General features: G+C 35.3%; 1 protein-coding gene across 13 annotated transcripts in view; it reads left to right on the forward strand.

Annotated features, from left to right (window-relative positions):
* The window catches only part of ROBO1 (roundabout guidance receptor 1), a 1,228,714-nt gene that overhangs the window by 1,066,180 nt on the left and 148,296 nt on the right, over positions 1-14,238 (forward strand). For all 13 annotated transcript variants that reach the window (XM_058296067.2, XM_058296071.2, XM_058296074.2 and 10 more), the window contains one exon: positions 4,872-5,029. In XM_058296067.2, the coding sequence (XP_058152050.1) occupies positions 4,872-5,029 (158 nt within the window). The remainder of the gene's footprint in view (positions 1-4,871; positions 5,030-14,238) is intronic.

The following is a 14,238-nucleotide window of genomic DNA, read 5'->3' on the forward strand; positions in this document are numbered from 1 at the left end:
AAAAATAATTACATGAACATTATCTAAGAAACAATCTTTAATGGATTACATTTTGTTAGCTTTTCATTATATACTGTAAAAGGCCAAATAACATAGTAAATGGGGGAAAAGAACTTGATTTATCTTACTTTCACTTTTGATATTTTTGAAAGACATTTTATTTTTCATTGGTTTATTTGAGATATGATCTCAATTTGTAAATATGGTATAGTATTACCAAGTTGGTTCTAAGCTCAAGTAGAAAAATTGTGCAAATTATTTATTTTTATTAAAACAGAATCTTACTTTCAGGTGTTTCAAGGGTATTAAAAATTTTTAGAGGTATTAGGTTAGATTAATAATGTGATCCAGCATTATTTAATTTGCTGTTAAGGTCAACTCATTTGCTTTTCCTACATACCTTACACTTTATTTTTGATACATTCTTAATAACAACTAATAATAATAAAAGTTTGTAACTATTGAAAATCTTCATACTTTAGTCTTTTTACTATGTGGTGACAGTAACTAGCATTTTCAGATCAGCAAGGTTTACCTTTGTGTCTGTTTCCTTTTACTGATGTTCCAAACACAGGAAATTTTCTACTCTGCTCTAGAAAATAGTTTGAAGTTGTTAGGATTGAACAATGGGAATTTATTTGCTCATGATTTTAAGGCTAAAGGAAATTCCAAACCAAGGCATCATCAAGGTGATGCTTTCTTTATAAAGACCAGCATTCTGGGGCTAGCTCCTGGTGATCCTTGGCATCTGTGTCACATGGCAAGGCACATGGCGATGTCTTCTGATTTCTCCCTTCTCTTCCAGGTTTCGTTGATTTCAGCTTCTTACTTCCTGTGGTGTTCTTTCTCTCTTTCTGAATTTACTCCACTTATAAAGGACTCAAGTATTAGGATTAAGACCCATCCTGATTGAGGTGGGTCATAACTTAACTGAAGTAACCTCATCAACAGATCCTTCCTACAATGGGTTCAAACCATAGGAATGGATTAAATTTAAGAATGTTTTTCTGGGGTTCGTACAGCTTCAAATATGTACAGGAAACAAGTGTCCTCTTTTTTTTTTTTAAGATTTATTTATTTATTTATTTCTCTCCCCTTCGCCCTCCACCCCAGTTGTCTGTTCTCTGTGTCTATTTGCTGCGTCTTCTTTGTCCGCTTCTGTTGTTGTCAGTGGCGCAGGAATCTGTGTTTCTTTTTGTTGCGTCATCTTGTTGTGTCAACTCTCCATGTGTGCAGCACCATTCCTGGGCAGGCTGCACTTTCTTTCGCACTGGGCAACTCTCCTTACAGGGCACACTCCTTGCGCGTGAGGCTCCCCTACATGGGGGACACCCCTGTGTGGCACCGCACTCCTTGCATGGGCCAGCTCCACACGGGTCAAGGAGACCTGGAGTTTGAACTGTGGACCTCCCATGTGGTAGACTGACGCCCTAACCACTGGGCCAAGTCCTCTGTCCCAAGTCTTAACATAATCATATTTTGCTGAAGTTGTTTCAATATCCAAATTAAGTAGCAGGATTGTGTTTGAGTGGAGGTTATGGCTTACTCATATGTCTGTGGAAATTTATTTGGTGTGGAGGGTGTGGAGGAAGAAAAAATAAAGAATTGTTAAGTGAAAAATTTATGCTTTTGAAAGCCTCTATGCTTGTTTGAGGTTTTGAAACCAAAATTTAAGAGTGACTTTTAAAATAATGATTTGAGTATAAATTTTTCCATTGCAGTTCTTCATTCACGAGAGTGTGGTTAAACACCATTGGAATGGAGAGATACCCATTTAATTAAGTAGCTTCTTAATTTAGGTTATGAAAATTGGTTACATTTTATTTACATACCAATCAAAGAAAAATGGGGTGGAGGAAGATAACTAACATCTACTAGACTTTGTATTGAAGTACGTATCTCCATCCACAGTTTGTAAATAAGGAAACAGAAAAGTTGAATTAAGTGTACAATATTACTTGTCCAGTGAACCATGGAGTTGTGATTTAATTCTAAGACTAAATGATGTCATGGGAAACGGACGTGGCTTGACTGATAGAGTGTCCATCTACCATATGGAGTGTCCAAGGTTCGATCCCAAGGGCCTCCTGTCCCATTTGGTAAGCTGGCCCACGCGCAGTGCTGTGGCATGCAAGGAGTGCTGTGCCGCACAGGGGGGGTGTCTTCCATGTAGGGGAACCCCATGCACAAGGAGTGCTCCCTGCAAGGAGAGCTGCCCCACGTGAAAAAAGCGCAGCCCACCCGAGGAGTGGCACTGTTAACACGAAGTGCTGACACAGCAAGATGACACAACAAAAAAGAGACACAGTTTCCCAGTGTCACTGGATAATGCAAGCGGATACAGAACACAAAGCAAATGGAAAGAGAGAGCAGACAAGGGGGGGGGGGGGAGGGGAGGGAAGAGAAATAAATAAAAAATAAATCTTAAAAAAAAAAAGACTAAATTATGTCAAATAATTCATGATCCCTTCATGTTGTCAAGATACTGAGGGCAATTTTATGGTATGAACTATTTTTAAATATACATATTTGGTATATTCTCAATATGTTTTTTCCAACAGTTACAGTGTGAATAATGTGGCTTGTTTTACATTATGTTAATGTTATATTTGTATCCAGGTAAGATTACAGCAATGAATTGTTTCCTTTGCTGAAAAATAAAATTGGGTTAATACTTCCCATCCAAAACAGATAAGGATTAAGTGAGATAATATATAGAGAAAAAAGGGGGGCTTTGTCACATTCCCCAGTGGAAAGCAACAATGCCCCAAATGCAATGGCAAAGACCAATGAAGAAGGATGGTCCAAAGATGATCCCTTGATCAAGGGATCCCTTGATCCCATATCAAGGAATCACTATGCTTTATGAGCCTATGTGCCTGAAATATGAACTAGGCATAGAGCTGTAGGGCACATAAGAGTTACCTCCTGAGACCCTCCATGTTGCTCAAATGTGGCCACTCTCTAACCCAAACTCAGCATGTAAATGCATTACCTTCCCCCCAGTGTGGGACTTGACTCCCGGGGATGAGCCTCCCTGGCACCGAGGGATTACTACCAATCACTAACTGATGATGCAACTAGAAAGAGACCATGAATAAAGGGATGAACTCAGCAGACCTAGACCAGCAGAATAGCTCAGCCTACATGTAGGATCATGTGTTAAAAACTGCTTTTTGACCTTGAATAAAAGGGGGAAATGGCAAAGACAAATGAGTTTATATGGCTAAGAGTCTTCAAAAAAGAGTTGGGAGGTCATCAGAGGGGCTGTGCTTATGCACACCTCAGCAGGACCCCAGAGATAGCCGAAGTAGATGTAACCCCAGGTACTGGATCTCCTGAGGGCTATGGAGACCCACAGGTTCTATGGTCCTGGCAGATAGCTCTGGAGCTCAGTGCCATGTCAGTGGGTTGTACTTTGTAATTTGTGTTCCTGGGTGTGATGGGGTTGGACTCAGATGTGACCTTTCTACACATGCCTCTTCTGTCACTTCTGCTGATCCTGTGTTTGGGACTAGGGTTGGTGAATACTCAGGAGACTTGAATCTCTGGACTGTCCATATGCCAGCTGGGCCCTGAGCCTCAGCAGACTTGCAAAATTCCTACCCTCTGGTTTGTTGGACTTACCCAGATTAGCTAACAGGGAGGTGAAGAAGTTCAACCACCACACCAAGGAACTGAGAGTGCCTACAACTGCAAGCAGGAGAAATGTATCCATCATGCATGTGGGATCTAAGCCGCCTCTTGATATAGAGATGGGGTTGACATAACCATCCCAGGGTCCACAGGATGGAGGAATAAAATATGGATTAGAGTGGACTTACTGATATTCTACTACAGAAATATTGTGACTAGTAATGGAAGAAATTGTAGCATTGATGTGGATAAAGTGACCACAGTAGTTGCTGATGGTAGGGAGAGGGAAGAATAGATATGATGTGGGGGCATTTTTGGGACTTGGAGTTGTCCTGAATGATATTGCAGGGACAGATGCTGGGCATTATATCATTTTTTGTGATCCATGTATATTTAAAAAAATACAATTAAAATTGTTTGGGGGTGGTGGAGAGTGGGGTATATGGGAACCTCTTATGTTTTTTAATGTAATGTTTTGTGTGATCTATTAACTTTTTAAAGAGATAATTAAAAAATAAAATAAAAAGAAGAAAAAAAATGTGTAGGGAAAAAAGAAACTCAGAACATAAAAATTGGTAGTGTTAGCAGTGCTTTTACCTCCAGTAGTGACTTTTTTCACTCTCCCTCACTCAGTGATGATCGGATAGCATGGACAATTCTGAATGTAGTTGTTTTGAAAATATGTTTAATGTTTAAAATGAACTTATTTAAATTATATCAAGCATATTCTCTTATACACCAGTTTTAAATAACTTTACAATATCTCTCATTAAAAATACAGATAAAATACAGAAATGTCTGTTTTTTTACTTTTAATATTTTTGTTTACATATGCATGTGATCCACTTAACTATAGAAAGCATCATCCCAATGTGTCACAAAAGTGAAAGGAGAGTTCAGTTATGTCCATTAGTCACATGGATGAGAAAATGTAGTCCAAAAGGAAAATGCAAGTTACTGCAAAGAAATTGAAATTGCTAACTGTGAGGGTACTAAGCAGCAAAATACACTCATCTGCTGGCTTATGGATATTATCAAATCATCCCTGTTGTAGAAGCTTAAGGCCAGATTTCTTATTAAATTGCAGAGTCTGTAAGTAGATACAGATTCTCAAAGATGTATTGAGATAGCTAATAGTAGTAATTTACTATAATAAATGTCTCTTTTGCTGAAGTTCAGAGATAAAGATTGTATATATCATTATTGAGTATAATGATTTAATCTTGTTCCTCCAGTACTACGGGATGACTTCAGGCAAAATCCTTCCGATGTCATGGTGGCAGTGGGAGAGCCTGCAGTGATGGAATGCCAGCCTCCGCGAGGCCATCCTGAACCTACCATTTCATGGAAGAAAGATGGCTCTCCACTGGATGATAAAGATGAAAGAATAACTGTGAGTATTTAATTCAGCAAAATGGAACATTTGTAGGTCTAACTTGATCTATCTTACCAGAGAAAAGGGAAAAAATAAAATATATTCTTTTAAAGAAAACATAGTTGTATCTCCCACTTTCAATTCTTCTTTTAAACTAAATGTATTTAAATTCTCCCTGTGTTAACATGAAAATAAGTGAGGGAAACTCATGTTCATCAGTTTGGAGACCAAGAAAAGAAAACCGTAATATCTATCTTAATGTCTTAGAGTTAACACGGTTATGCTTGACTTAATTATTGTCATAACTCAAGACTTATATTCTCCATGTTACAGTAAAAACTGTTCAGAAAAATTCAGTTTTGTGTATCTTTTCAGAAGGACTTCTAAATCATTTCAGGGTTTTAAAAAATATCTAATTCTCCTTTTCACATTGCTTTTCTGTTCTGTAGAGATCAATATTGTTTATGAAAAAGTCTCTGTGTAATACATAATGATAAATTTATCTCATTACAAAATGAAATTCTCATGAATAGATTATTGGATTTCAAATTCCTAATTTGATATGATTAGAGAATCTTGCTACCTCTTAGAAGTTACCAATATTGATATGGTATATTCTTGCTGACATCAGTGGTTCTATATGTGACTTCCTTTCTTTTTTCTATCTTGTGAGATGTTTATTAATGCACCATAAGTAACTGTGCCTTTATTGAGTTTATGATTATACAATATTTCTCTTTACAGTTTTTTTGTTTGTTTGTTTAGCACACACTGTTAATTTTACATTGTAAATTCACTGCAAAGGTTTAAAGTCCCTAAGGAGAATGTATGTGTGAGGAATAGGTCAGTGCTAAAGTTGAAGAAAACCAAAGTTATAACACAGACCTCATACACTTAATAAATGATTGTAGTATTTCTGTACCCCCAGTTAACATATTAGCATGCATTTTAAATAGTGAGAAAAGTAGAGACGTTTGTGGTACACAAGGTTGTAGGGACCTGGAAAGAATTCAGACATTTTTTCTGCAATGATGTGAATTAGAACAAGGCCCTCAAAGTAACTTTTATACATTTTTGGATTGGGGTGATTTTGAACCAGCTGTACTTTAAGAGGTGCTGAAAAGTCACATGGCAAAGTGGACCACATGTGGAAACTCCGGTATTAGAAAATAAAGTCAGTTGTACGTGAGTATGGGGGAGATGCTAACAAATACTTCTTTTGTTAGTGATAACAGATTCTTTTCAGTTTTCTGCACAATTAAGATAAGAATGATTAGTCTTTAAGAAAATATCCTAGAACATTTAATGACCAGTACCTCTAATTCCCATCTCCTTGCTCTGATAAGTCAAACATGTAGAAACCATTATAACCTCTGATCTCCCGCATGTCTTTCCTGATGATCTGTTTGTGCTTTATACAAATTAATGACAAAATTCTTGGCACTGGAGACCTAGGATTGAGCAAAAATCAGTCCTTTTCTGGAGTTTCCTTCTAGGGGTGTGTATACAGACAGAAAGCAAAATAAACAAGGAAAATATATGGTATGTTCAGCAATAAGTCCTCTCTAAAAAATGAAGCAGGGATGGAATAAAGGAATTAATGAGGGTTGGAGTGGAATTGTAATTTTAAATAGACTGTCTAGGGAAAGCTCCATGTAAGTACCAGAAAGAAGTGAGGTAAATAACTTTACAGGTATCTGGAGAATGGGTTTTCTGGGAAGGAAGCTTAAAAATGCTAAGGGGCGTACCTAACACATTCAAAAAAGAGCAAAGCAGCAGGGTGGCTAATACAGAATGAGCAAAGGGGAGATTTGTAGGACATAGGGTCAGGAGGTAACAGATAGCCTGACTGGGTAGGACAATTAGACCATGTACTTAGTATAACTTTTTCTATGAATGAGGTAAGAAGCATCAGGGTATTTTCAGCCGAACTCTCTACACACCGAACACACCAAAGGATAACAACTGCAGAAGCAAGGAGACAAGTTGAGAACTATTGCATTTACCTAGGCAAGACGTAAATGACAGTTTAGACCAGGATATTAGCAGATATTAGTGAGAGTAGTTAGATTCGGGATATACTGTAAAGAAATGGCCCACAGAATCTGTTATTAGATTAAATGTGGCATGTTAGAAAAAGAAAAGAGTGAAGGATGGTCTTAACTAAAGTGATTGGCCTGGGAATATGAAAAGATGGAGTTGTCATTAACTGAATTGCAGGAGATGTAGAATAAGATTTGGGTTAGGAAAAAACTCAGAGGCTTAGCTTTGGACATTGTAATTCAGTGCTTATTAGATAAGCAAGTATAAATGTCAAAAAGTGGGATATATTAGTAAGGAATTCGAGGTTGAGGTTGAGGCTAGACAAAAAATTGTGAGTTTGGTAGACTTAATGAGTACTTAGGACTGTTTAGTCCTCCCCTCCTTCAGGGCAGATGAGAGTCTGTTTCTCAGCTTCCTTGCTGTTGGGCAGACACATTTGACTTGTTCAAAGAAATTAAATATTAGTGAGGGAGCCTCCAATAATTTCTTTATTATCATGTGACCAAGCAGACCACAAGTTTTAGGTGATGCAGGAACAACATGGTGAGCCCCTCTGAGAGCATGGGTCCCTGGGTTACTATGTGTAACAGATCTGCCCACCCTGTACCTCAGTCTTTTCATGGTAGGTATGTAGAATGAATGAAAAATAAATCTTCGTTGTATTAAGTCACTGAGAATTCCTACCACAGTCTAATGTAGCCTATCCTGACAAATACAGGAGTCATCAGTGTGTACACGTTATTTAAAAATCAGAGACTAAAATCACAGAGGGAGTGATTATAGAGAGGAAAAATGGCTCAAAGTTTAGCTCTTGAGGAGAAGAGGCAAAAGAGCAGCAGAGACTGAGAGCGAGCAGTCAGTGGGTGAAGAGGAAAATTAGCAGTGAAGCCAAGTGAATATTGAATTTTAAGGAGGAGGCAGTGACAGAGTCAAGTACAGCTGGTATATCCAGTAATAAGAGGACAGCCAATTGAACACTGGATTTAGCAACTTGGTAGTCAGTCATAGATAAATTTGTAAGACCAATTTCGGTAGAGTGGTGGGGGGTGAAAACGTGAATGAACTGGATTGAGAGAGCCTGGAAAAATCAACACTGGACACAGAGAATCAACAACTCTTTTTATATTGTATCACATATGGAAGATGAAAAAGAATGACAGTTGTAACCATGCATTTCATTAGTCTTAAATGTTTGTGTGTATATATGTGCTTTGTCATACTACAGTTTAAAACTGCTGTATTTGTTATTGTTGTTGTTTCTAATCCTTAGACCTTCTTGCTGAATCTTATATCGAATTAGAAGAAATTTTATGATTTATCCCAAAATGTTTAATTTATTATACTCTTCATTTACCTTTTGCTCTCTCAAGAGATTCTATCCTCTGATAATAAAGTACCAGTCTCCTTACCTCATCAGTATAGTGCCACCTCCAATCATGAATCAAACAATTTAATATTGTAATAACCTATGATTATGAAATGGTACCAAGATGTTAATGTATAAATAACATTAAAATCATTTAAATGCAGCCAAAATGATAATCCACAATAGTGTTCCATATGCTAGGAAGTTGTAACATCTGAAACTTTTACTATTTCTAAAACCATCTGTGTGTTTTGTATAAACTATGACTGTTAAACTGATAAAACACTAGAGGTAAAAAACACATTTATACATGCAGGGAAATGAATAGATGAAAAATCAGCAGTTTTGCTTCAAAATTACTTTTCTTCTTTAGATCTCAATTGTTTTTGTTTTATTTTCTTCCTCTAGGCAAAACAGAAATTGAGTAAGTCAAGCAAAAACTTTAAGCAGAAACAGAATGCCTAACAATATTTCCAATTCTTTTTTTTAAAAACTGAAAATACATTCTTAAGAGCTGTTGGTTGTTAGATATTTATGTAATTTTATGTAATTCTTCTTTCCTATGCTTTGTTTCCAAATGATTGTTTTCATTTCTGTTGTTAATATACTTTGCCAAATGTGTTGAGTACAGATGAATAAGAGATTAAAACACATTATATCTTTATGAAAGGCATTTGAAGATTGCACGGTTACTGCTACAGTTTTGGTAATAGGAATTTGTAGATTTCTTTAATGTGGTGGCTTTCTTTGTTGAAAATTTAAAGTACACCTTTCCCAGCTGTGAGAACAAAGACACACCCTAAGAAAAGGAGAAATATATAATTGAATTGTAACTGCACCTGCATTTTTTGATGTTCTTAAGTCATTTCTTTCTACATTGACCTGGATTCTGAGCCAAATTTTAGATCTATGATGATTATAAACCAGTACTATATAAATAAAATTTTCTTATACTCATGCTTCTTAGGAGAATCTTTTAGGACTCTTTTGGCATGTATTTCTTAGAATAATTTGAAGGAGGCCTTAGACAATGTTTGTCTCCAGCATTTTTTCTTTTTTTCTCTAGATACGAGCATTTATATTTTGAGTTAGAAATAGAAATCATTTGAATGGAAGGCTGGATTAAATAGATTTACTTTATATGTTTGAGACTTAGTCATAGCCATTATTAATAATAAATGAAGTTTATTTTGTGACAGTGAATCAGAGGACCAAAGAGTATTTGATGTTGTAGAACAACATTTGTACATAGCTTACAGAATGATATATTTATTTTATTTCATTACTTTTTGAAATATAGTATTTAAGTTCAAGATTGTTTGGTAAGGGTGGATAAAAAGAATGTTAATGAGATAAGATTGGGAAAAAAGTAATATGAAAGATTGAAAAAACGATTTTTTTAAATCAAAAACTAAAATTGTTCTCAAATTAAAAACATTAAATACAGTTTAAAACTAGACATTACAAATATTTTAGATTATAAAAGGCCTCCATATTTTTAAGTGTGATCAAATACAGAATTAAGTTGAATAAATACTGACTCTGAAAACCAAAAAGGTCCAAGAAAAAATTTAATATAATTCAGCATTTCTGAATGGAGTGAATAGTCATTAGTAATGAGAAAGGAGAAAGTTAGTGATGCAAAAAAACTGTGAAAATGTATGGTTTATTTTAAAATGTGCTACTTATTTTATCTTTGTTGATCTGGGTGACTTTTAATATTGTTATCTTAGTAAAAAGGTAGATTTGTTGTAAATCAGCACGGGTTTTGGAGTCGCATGCAATTGCAGAATGTCTGCACGTAAGTTTACCATTATTGAGTATCTAGAGCATGAACATACCCCTGGCAGTAGCTACAGGAAATAGAGGCATAACGAGCAAAGGAAATCCAGCTCCTCATAAAGGATTACTGATAAATAAAAATTAATTGATTATTATAAACTTAAGAACAAATGTATTAATAAACTAAAATACAAAGTTATCCAATATCCAGGTGGTAACTGATGAAGCAATTGAAGATATTTGGTTTAACTTTAGTAGATGATGAAAGTGAGATAGCGTGCTCACTTAAGTGGTACCATTATTTCAATAGAAGAAAATGCATTATATACAAGATCTGATAATTGATGCCAAGGAATTAAACCTCTTATTTTTTATTACTAAATTATGGATGTTTACTCTAACAATGGTAAATTCTCAATACATAGAACATAGTAAATATGCAATAAAAGCTTATTGAGGGAAGCAGACTTGACTCAATGGATAGGGCGTCCGCCTACCACATGGGAGGCCCATGGTTCAAACCCAGGGCCTCCTTGACCCATGTGGAGCTGGCCCATATGCAGTGCTGATGCACAAAAGGAGTGCTGTGCCATGCAAGGATGTCCCCCGTGTGGGGGAGCCCCACGCGCAAGGAGTGCACGCCATAAGGAGAGCTGCCCAGGGCAAAAGAAATTTCAGCCTGCCCAGGATTGGTGCCATACACATGGAGAGCTGACGCAGCAAGATGACACAACAAAAAGAGACATAGATTCCTGGTGCTGCTGACAAGAATAGAAGCCGACATGAAAGAACACGCAGTAAATGGAAACAGAGAACAGACTTCTGGGGCGGGGAGGGGAAGGGAGAGAAATAAATTTTAAAAAAATTTTTAATCTTAAAAAAAAGCTTATTGGCTTTTGCAAATTAGCATTTAAAGACTTGTACTCTGTTCTTCTACATAAATCCATCATGGAAACTAATTGAATAAAAAAAGCAAAAGCAACCCTCAATTTTGTCTTTCCATCTGAAAATATTCAAACTTAAGTGATAAGAAATGATTACTGACTGTGGGGTCATCTACAACTTGTTAATCTAACATGGTGATAATAGCTATTGTGCATTGAGTTACTGCCATGTACCAGATTCTTCATATTATCTCATTTAACCCCCCAAAATTCAATGAATAAGCTATCTTCTTCCATTATGGCACACTTATACCAGTCAATGCTGTCTCTGAATTTAATGATGATAATGACGATGCTGATGCTGATGGCGGTGATAGCAAAACACTTAATATAGCACTATATATATATATCTATTCAAACCTAATAAGAGCTCTCTGTCACATAAATACCAAACTTTCACTAATGCAGTAGCTTAACTGCAGTTTGGCTGAAGGACAAATACTGGGTCACCTGCTGTTTGTTCACTGATACATTTTCCATAGGGTTCTGTAGATTTTGCTATTTATATAAGGACTCTGATATACTATCAGTGCAATTTCAACTCAAGATGACAATAACTCTCAGTTTTCATTAAATGAATGTCTGCCATGGGTCCAATAGATAATACTATTGTTAATTTTTGTCAAGTTTGAAATATTTTCTTCAGGTTTGCATGGTTCAAATAAACTAAAATTATTTATTCTTAAGACTAAAAGTCTTAAGAAGATACTAGGAGATTATCTAAAGAGAATAATAATTGACAGCTTACCATTTCATATGTATGAAAATAAGGATTTATATTAAAAAGTTTACTGTTACCTTCATGGTTATTGGACAAGCTGTAAATTATAGTCTGCCAGGTTCTCATGTTATTAACTATACACATTTCAAAAGGTATTTACTAAAAATTAAGCAATTATAAGAAATTACATAATGACTAGAAAATTGAATTAAAGAAAATACTGATGGAAGTGACTTGGTAATTTTGTATGAATACAATAAAGTATATAGTAAAAAATAACTCATTAATACCACAGTGTAAATAGTGAACTCCACCTGGACTCAATTCTGAAATTCGAGAGTTATTTTCTTCATAGTAACTTGTTTATCATTTATCATAAATTATTTCATTTTAATATATAAAAAGAAGAGCTTAAAAAGTCATTCATATTTTCAGACTTCAAATTCTTACCCTTTTAAACTAAAAGTCAGAAGTGAATAATGCCTTTTCCCATCTTCTTTGCATGTGGCTTTGTGGCGTAAATAACTTTAAATTACTTGTATTATTATTTGAGATAAGCTTTGGCTTGAATGTTTTATTCTCCTTCTTACCTGTCCTCAAAGTAGCATGCCAGAAATATTAAAAGTTTGTTTCATTTTTATTTGAGAAAAAAACATTTGTATAATGAAGAAATAATTTTTTTGTAAGTCCCAGTTCAACCAAAAACCATTTTATTGTTACTTTTGTTTATATTACATAACTGAATTAAGATTTTACACATTCTTCTGTTAAAAAATATGCAGTCTCAGCACTTCCTGTTTTAAACACGATGAACAAATAGATTTAGTAGCTCTTTCTTAAACTCTTTACCTTAGCCAAGATGACCAGTCCTGGTTTTAGCTCTGAAAGTCCTGAGTCCCAGGAAACCTCTCAGTTCTGAGCACACCACAGCAGTAGCTTATGCTAACCCTAGATGGTTTAAACAAATGGGTATATATAAGAGTGATAAATCACATTTACACAAGGTAAGTTAAAAACAGGTAAAAGTAAAGACACTCCTTTGTATCATTTCTTTAATAAACAAATTGAGGATTTGACACCTGTAATAAAGTTGGGAGAAGAATTCGGTTAAACGTTTAAAAAATGATTTAACATTTCCCATTCCCATGCTAAAGGGATATAATTGTTAGAATGGAGTGTTTCATCAGATCTTTATCCAGTCCTTTTCTACTTCCTGAGTGTCTTTATGGGTTTCTTTGATTTCCCTTGTTGGTGTGATATTTTGGTAAAAAAGCAGCTGACTCACATCCCATTCAAATCCCCAGGGTGCTCCAGAGCCTTCAGAAACCTGGCATTCGGCCATCTCCTTGCCAATTGCTTCCTTTTCCCCCAATTCCCACATGTACCCTTCCTAAACCATCTGCTTCTCCTCCCTTCCTTCGATTAGTGATTTCCTCATCTTCCAATTTCTTTCATTGTTCAGTGTCTGTTGCTTCCTTTTCTCATCCTGTCCCCTAGAGAGAAGCAACAAAATAATGTAGCTGATGTCATAGAATCCCTTTTCCCTGAGAAGTTAAATTTGTGTTCCTGCAAAATAATTAAGTAGTTTTGTTCTGTGAAGGTCAAAGGAAACTGGTATAGAGATCCAGAAATAAATTCTTTCTCTATCATAGATAAAGAGCAAATGTATTTTATACAAAAAATAGCAATTTTATTCTTTATTTGAATATGTTAAATCAATGAAATTTCATAACATGAATCATGGAATTGAAGAAATGAGTTTAAAAATAAATTTATGTCCTAGTCTACTGTCTTCATTTTCAAATTTAATACTTGTAACATTATACATCAGTGGAATAAAGCAAGCATGGACAAAAGAAGAGCACATTGTAACTTATTAAATGCAGATCTTATAGAAGACATTTGATCTTTATAAATTTCATTGTTTCCATCTGGGAAATGAATTGTCTAATCATTATACTAATTCGTTGTGCCATTGTGAGACTCCAAATGGAAAAGTACATTTTAAATCTCATAAATAGTGACCTATACTGTATGTATTGGTAATAGGTGTTCTGGACATGATTGTTCCTATACCTGCCTTTACTCTGCATATGTTTAGTCATCAGAAACTTGAATACAAAGTAAAATCATGACCCCTTTTGTGCCATAACAATCTCCATTTTTCTGAATAAGCAAGAAAATTATATAAATGCATGTGAGAGGAGATCTAATATTGTCTTCTCTGCCTAAATTCCTATCTATATTTGCTTTGCTTTGCAACTGTGAGAAATTTTATTGTTTCTACGGAATCACTGAGTATTTTTTTAGGTGAACGTTATGAATAAGTAAAGTATTTTTACTAACAAAGGAGACTGAAATTAAGAAATTG

Source organism: Dasypus novemcinctus, chromosome 4 (genome assembly GCF_030445035.2).
Source record: "Dasypus novemcinctus isolate mDasNov1 chromosome 4, mDasNov1.1.hap2, whole genome shotgun sequence".
Lineage (NCBI taxonomy): Eukaryota > Metazoa > Chordata > Mammalia > Cingulata > Dasypodidae > Dasypus > Dasypus novemcinctus.